Source organism: Anastrepha ludens, chromosome 6, assembly GCF_028408465.1.
Source record: "Anastrepha ludens isolate Willacy chromosome 6, idAnaLude1.1, whole genome shotgun sequence".
NCBI classification, from domain to species: Eukaryota; Metazoa; Arthropoda; class Insecta; order Diptera; family Tephritidae; genus Anastrepha; species Anastrepha ludens.
In genome coordinates, this window is record NC_071502.1 from 94553668 (window position 1) to 94560885 (window position 7218).

At 48.2% G+C, this 7218-nt stretch overlaps 1 protein-coding gene across 1 annotated transcript; it reads left to right on the plus strand.

Moving 5' to 3' along the window:
* Nucleotides 1–298: 298 nt before the first annotated feature.
* On the plus strand, nt 299–1835 carry LOC128866224 (enoyl-CoA hydratase domain-containing protein 3, mitochondrial). Its single transcript, XM_054106788.1, has 6 exons — nt 299–427; nt 485–742; nt 813–997; nt 1089–1213; nt 1278–1441; nt 1505–1835. The coding sequence occupies exons 1-6, from the start codon at nt 395–397 to the stop codon at nt 1592–1594; spliced, it is 855 nt and encodes a 284-aa protein (XP_053962763.1). The 5' UTR covers nt 299–394; the 3' UTR covers nt 1595–1835.
* Nucleotides 1836–7218: the final 5383 nt, after the last annotated feature.

Below are 7218 nucleotides of genomic sequence, written 5' to 3' on the forward strand. Positions count from 1 at the left end.
AGCTCGGTCAAATGCCCAAAGAGGGTGTTAATATCAATTATGTATAATTATATAATTATTTTCCTGCAAAGTGCCTTCAGCAACTTCACTACAGTTTGGCATAATTTCTTTTAAATTTTTTATTACACTGAATATTCCCCAACTTATTTGATGTAGAATTTCATTTTATCTACATATGTATCTCCATACGAGCAATTTGCAAAACGAATTAATATTTTCTTGCACTTAATCTCCCAAAAATTGCGCTGTTCCATTTTCCTATTGACCCGGTACTGTGAACGCAGATCTCTGTTGGTATTCGTGTGTAAACAGCTGATTACTTATCACTAATTGAGTTGTCAGTTAGCCTATTTAATTCGCAACAAGTGCAGTTTAATAACTATTAGTTAGAAAAATGTTGAGAGTATTATATACATCGTTAGCGAGGGTAAGTGAATTCAAAAACGCCAACACCGATCAAATTGAAGGATTTTTAATTTTGCAGAGCTCAAATTTAGCCGCTGCTGCGACGACTTCACTGCATGGTGCCAGCAATCGGAAGCAAAGTACAATCATTAAGCAGTGTGATGGTGTACGGGAGATCATCTTAAATGATCCCAGAGCACGTAACACACTTTCCCGTGAGGTAATGTCATCCATCTTGGAGGGCATTACGAAGAATGCACATGACGAGGAGCTGCGCTGCATTGTGATTAGTTCAACCGGTCCGGTATGGTCGGCGGGCCATAATTTGAAGGAAATTGTATGCACAAATATTTGCATAGCTATTAAGCCTCTTTAAATGCTAATCATTTACATAATTTCTTGCATAGTCAGCCGCTACTGATGGTGGCTGTGAGATATTTAGCCAACTTGTGGAAATTATTATGAACATCTACAAAGCACCTGTACCGATAATAGCGAAAGTAAATGGTATGGCTACTGCTGCTGGCTTGCAGTTGGCCGCCTCTTGTGACATGGTTGTGGCATCAGATAAAGCAAGTTTTGCTGCTTCAGGGTAAGCAAATGACATACTCAAGGTGGTCTTAAGTGTTGCGAGCTGATAACGCTTTCATAATGTTTTGTTTATTTTTTATTATCAAATGCAGCGTTAACTTGGGCATATTTTGCACTACACCAGGTATTGCGATATCACGAGTTATGCCGCGTATGAAGTCTTCTTACCTGTTGTTCACTGGTTTCCCCATTAACGCACAGGATGCTTTGGCAGCGGGTAAATTTGTAAACAATATTTCTAAATTTAGCCTATTCAATGAGTTTTGATGCATTTCACAAAGGGTTGGCTAGTGTTGTGGTGCCCGAGGCGCAATTGGATGCCGAGACTGATAAGATAACAAAATCCATAAAAGAAAAGAGTCGCGCTATAATTGCGATGGGCAAGGTATTCTACTACAAACAGTTGGAAATGGGCATCAAGGATGCCTACGAACAAGGCACAGATGTACGTCTCAAATTTTCTTGTGTATTTGCTGAAAGAGAATTACCATGGATGCATGTTTTTTAGGTAATGGTTGAGAACATTCGCATGGACGATGCGCAGGAAGGTTTGAAGAGTTTCGCTGAGAAACGCAAGCCTAACTGGTCAAAGAAGTAAACATATGGCTGTTGATAGGCCTCCAACTGTACTTAAGAAAGGAAATCGAAGCTAAACTACTTTTGGTCTTAAAACTAACTCACTGGCAAGGTGCACTATTCATGAACCGGCTTGCGCAAGAAGATGCATTTATTTTTTATATATGAAGATGTTTTTGAAATATACTTACTTGGCATATTTCTGTGGCGTTTCATTTAAACGCTATTTACAGCTAATATCCGCAGTTGTACATATCATATATTTTTATAATGTGGTTTACGGGTTTTTATAACTAATAAAATTTGTTTTGCAAATTAAATTTTTTTTAGATCTACATATTTTACAAATTGTTGAACTGAAATTAAATTTTGAAAAAAAAAAAAAAATCACGGTCTTGATGACTTCAGCGCAGATCGGGTCCTAATAGGATTGCCATAGAGGAGCATTTACCTGCATCATCTTGAAAAATCGTTGAATTACTCAAAGAATTCCCCATTGGCAGTCACTGAAGAAAAAGTCACCGAGCCAAAAGCCTTATAAGACTTTTTACCTAGGGTACTTTTTCCCCCGGGCCCGGAGTTTTCAGAGGGGCCCGGAGTTTTCAGAGGGGCCCGGACTCGAGATTATACGTGTTTATATGAATTAGACATCATTTGAAAGGGCCCGCATTTGCAATTTTCTCCCGGGGCCCGGATTTCCCCCGGGCCCGGATATTCTCTCTACGGCCCTGGATCCGAAAGAAATCAAAAATGCTTCTGTTGCAGATATTCTGAAATTTGTCCACTTGGCGGCCATTGGGCACACCACAAATACTAAATTATTATTATTTTGAACAATCGGGACATAGAAGAGCAGGGTTAGTCTGCACAATTACCTAACTCATATAGCCTTACTATAATCCTAGGAAAATATCTGATCAAGCAGCGAAGCCTAAGTCTGATATTACGAGACGCGACGTTGTTTTGGGTGTGTCAGTTGAAATGAAAATAAACAGCAACGGCATTATTGGAAAAACGCAGGGTGACTATGGGAATATTTTCTCTTTAAAACGTCACTTGGTGGGACCTAACCTATAAATTAGCGCTTCGAAAATCGACTCGGTTTTCTGGAATCACTCCTAATTCGGTGCAAACCGGTGCAAAATAGTGAATGAGTTAATGCTGTTCACTAGACAAAAGCCATTGGCCCTGACGGACTTAATGTGCTGATGCTGAAGCACCTGGGACCATTGGGGGTAGGATTTCTCACAAGGGTCTTCAATCTGTCCCTGGACACTCTCATCATCCCTGACAAGTGGAAAGCAGGGAGAGTGGTCCACGCTACTAGATGATATTTATGAGTCGACACTTCCGCCAGGGCTGAAGAGGTGGTCCGTCAATTATCTGAGCGGTCGTCACTCGTCAGTGATTTTTCGAGATCAAACATCAAAGCAGAGGAAGATAATGCAAGGTGTACCGCCGGGTGGTGTCCTTTCTCCCTTGCTATTCAACTTCTATATCTCTAAGCTCCTCCAACCACCAGCGGGAGTCTCTCTGGTCGCATACGCTGATGACTGCACGATAATGGCGTCGGGCAATGACATCAATGGCCTGTGTTCCAAAGTGAACAACTACCTCACCGACCTTTCTCGCTTTTTCACTGCGAGGAATCTCCAACTTTCCCCCACTAAGTCCACGGCGACCCTCTTTACCCCCTGGACAAGGGAGGTCAAGCTGTCCCTTAAGGTAAAAGTCGACGACACACCAATTCCGACGGTAAACAACCCCAAAACCTTCGACAGTTTGCTCTCCTTCTCCGCGCACACAACCGCAATTGCCACTAAAGTCCAAAACCGCAACAAGGTCCTCAAATCGCTTGCAGGCAGCACTTGGGGCAAAGACAAAGAACTGTTGCTGTCGACATTTAAGGCAATTTGTTGGCCGGTTCTGAACTATGCAGCGCCTGTCTGGTCGCCTGGAACTACATAGTAGCACGCAGTGGATAAAGCTACAGACATGCCAAAATACTGCCATTCGGACAGCGACCGGTTGCCTCCTGATGCCCCCTGTTCAACACCTACACAACGAGGCTCAAATGCTCCCAGTAATGGAGCATAACAAACTGCTCAGCAAGCAGTTCCTGCTGGGATGTCACCGCAGGTTTCACCCCTGCAGACACCTGCTTGAGCCTGAGCCGCCTCCCAGGCACGTCAGGAGACACCTCCTCGACTACGCTGACGAACTCCAGGACAAAACTGACCGTAATCTACTGGACCTGACAGTGTCTAGACAGTCAATAAACGACATTCACCGGGAGACCGTCACCACCTTCTTAAGGTCCCGTCCTGTGAATGCCGTATCGGAGTCCAACCACCACCTATAGCAGATGAAGAGCTCCAGCTTCCTCGTGAGACACGTGTAACACTGGCACAATTACGTTCTGGATATTGTAGCAGGTTAAACTCCTTCCTATCCAGAATCGACCACGACATACCCAACCTATGTCCGGCATGTGAAGGCATCCCCCACGACGCTAACCACGACGCATTCCCATGGCAGCCGGTTCTACGTTACCGGAATGACTCGGGTTTTTATTCCCGACCAAGGGCTGCTGCCCCAGTACACTAGCCCTGTCTAGTGTATCGTATATCACCCCACCCCTTACGTCACAGGAGCAAACTCCCGCAGCTAACCTGCTCCAAATACTTCTCCTCAGGGCTGGTATCGAATCCAACCCTGGGCCAGAGGTATTCTACTGCTGCGTCTGCCATCAACGGCTCCACCCGAACTCCACCTCGGTTAGGTGCAATAAGTGCAACGGGTGGAGCCACCTTAAGACCTGCTCAGGCCTTAAGTCGCACAGGGAGTGGTCCACACGGTATGTGGCCACGTGTTGCTCCCGCCAACAGGCGTCTGATGCCTCCACGGCTACTACACCCCCTGATAGGCCGGCACTACCAACCGCCACCACAACCCACACCTCCACGGTGAGGAGCCTATCGGAGCAACACAACTCCCCTTTAACCCCTCCTATCCCTTCCTGCTCCAACCCCAGTGCGGGGACAAACCAGCAGCTCCTGGTCCCCCGTACAGTCTGTTCCGTGTGTCAGACCGTAATACCTCGGAACCTGGTATCAGTCCAGTGCAATTCCTGCAATGGCTGGTGCCATTTTCGGAGATGTTCCGGCCTGCGCACCACCCGTGAGTGGACAACTGCCTACGTTGCCCCCTGCTGCAGAGCTCTGCACCCACTACCTCCCCCGGAGGAGCGGCCGCCCACCACCATCAGGCCGCAACAACCACAGTGGATTGCACAGCAGGTCCAACGTAGACAACCCCACGCGTCCCTCACCCCCCGGATTACACTGACCTCACCGAGAAGCTTCAAGCTTCTCCAGTTTAACTGCAACGGACTTACGAGTAAGGTCGACGAGATAGTCGACTTTATGAACCGGCACAGTATCAAGATAGCTGCGGTCCAAGAAACAAAGTTGCACGCTAGGTCATCTCTGATCACCAGGGATGGCTATAACGTGCACAGACACGATCGCGAGCGAGACAACGGTGGTGGCCTAGCGTTTATAGTCCACCACACTGTGCAGTATCGTCTTATCGATGAAGGAATCGACCCCAGGGACAGCACCTTAGAATGTCAAGGCATAGCTGTCCGGTCAGGCGATTCCGAGCTCGAAATTTTTAATATATACATACCCCCTGTCACCTGCTGCCCGGCAGGATATCACCCTGATATAGGTGCGCTCATCAGAGGTGAAAACCGATTGGTTGTAGGTGACTTCAATGCGCATCACGATCTTTGGCATTCAAGCCTGCCAAATGATCGTAGGGGACAGCAATTGGCAGAGCAGATAGACGACTCGACATTCAGCACAGTGAACGACGACGCCCCCACCAGGGTAGTGGGCAATTGTAGCAGCTCGCCTGACCTAACAATAGCTAGCGCGGGTCTGATAAATAGCATAACGTGGCGACCTATGCTATCGCTTGCATCAGACCACTTGCCCATTATCGTCTCGATCGAGAGACCTGCCGATTTCGTTTCCGCGAATCACCGGTCCTATTTTAACTTTATAAAAGCTAATTGGGCCGGCTTCACGGAATTCACCGAGGACACCTTCGCCGCTCTTCCCATCCCCACTGATGTGCGCGTCGGCGAACGCGCATTCCGCAAGGTGCTCACAGCTGCTGCGGCTCGCTTCATCCCAGCTGGATGTTATAAGGACATCCGTCCCCACTTCCCAGCAGAAGCAGCCAGTTTAGCAAACGAGCGTGACCACCTACGCCAGGCCGATCCCGGGGATCCCCGCATAAGGGATCTCAATTTGGAGATCCGGCAACTGGTAAATCAACATAAGCGGACTAAATGGGTTGAGCACCTGAAGACTTGTAACCTCACCTCCGGAGTGAGTAAGCTCTGGTCCACCGTTAGGTCCTTGTCGAACCCGACGAAACACAACGACAAGGTGGCTATCACCTTCAACGGTTGTACTTCGTCGGACCCGAAGAGATGCGCGAGCTATTTTAGCCGGCTGTTTACACTGCATCCTCCGGGCGACAGAACCAAACGTCGTGTTACCAGAAGGCTGCACAAACTGACGAACGACAGTGCGCCACTTACTTTCTCCGGTGATGAGGTTCAGGGGGCCATCAACAAGTCGAAATCTTCGAAAGCCATTGGCCCTGACGGACTTAACGCGCTGATGCTGAAGCATCTGGGACCCCTGGGAGTAGGATACCTCACAAGGGTCTTCAATTTGTCTCTGGCCACTCTCATCATCCCTGACAAGTGGAAAGCAGGGAGAGTGGTCCCACTATTGAAACCAGGGAAACCCGCCAACCAAGGGGAGTCTTATCGGCCGATAACTCTCCTTTCCCCAGTAGTGAAGACACTTGAAGCCCTCCTACTCCCACTCTTCACGACCCACCTGGCCCCAGCCCCACATCAGCACGGATTCCGACGAGTGCACAGCACCACCACGGCACTCACCGCCATAAACGCCCAGATAAATCGCGGGCTTAACCAAAACCGCCCCTGCGAGAGGACTGTCCTAGTAGCGTTGGACCTAAAGAAGGCTTTCGATACAGTCAGCCATTCCACGCTACTAGATGATATTTATCAGTCGACACTCCCGCCAGGGCTGAAGAGGTGGTCCGCGAACTACCTGAGCGGTCGCCACTCGTCAGTGATTTTTCGAGATCAAATGTCAAAGCAGAGGAAGATTAAGCAAGGCGTACCGCAGGGTGGTGTCCTTTCACCATTGCTTTTTAACTTCTACATCTCGAAGCTCCCCCAACCACCAGCGGGAGTTTCCCTGATCTCATACGCTGACGACTGCACGATAATGGCGTCGGGCAATGACATCGATGGCCTGTGTTCCAACGTGAACAACTACCTCACCGACCTTTCTCGCTTTTTCACTGCGAGGAATCTCCAACTTTCCCCCACTAAGTCCACGGCGACCCTCTTTACCCCCTGGACAAGGGAGGTCAAGCTGTCCCTTAAGGTAAAAGTCGACGACACACCAATTCCGACGGTAAACAACCCCAAAACCTTCGACAGTTTGCTCTCCTTCTCTGCGCACACAACCGCAATTGCCACTAAAGTCCAAAATCGCAACAAGGTCCTCAAATCGCTGGCCGGCAGCACTT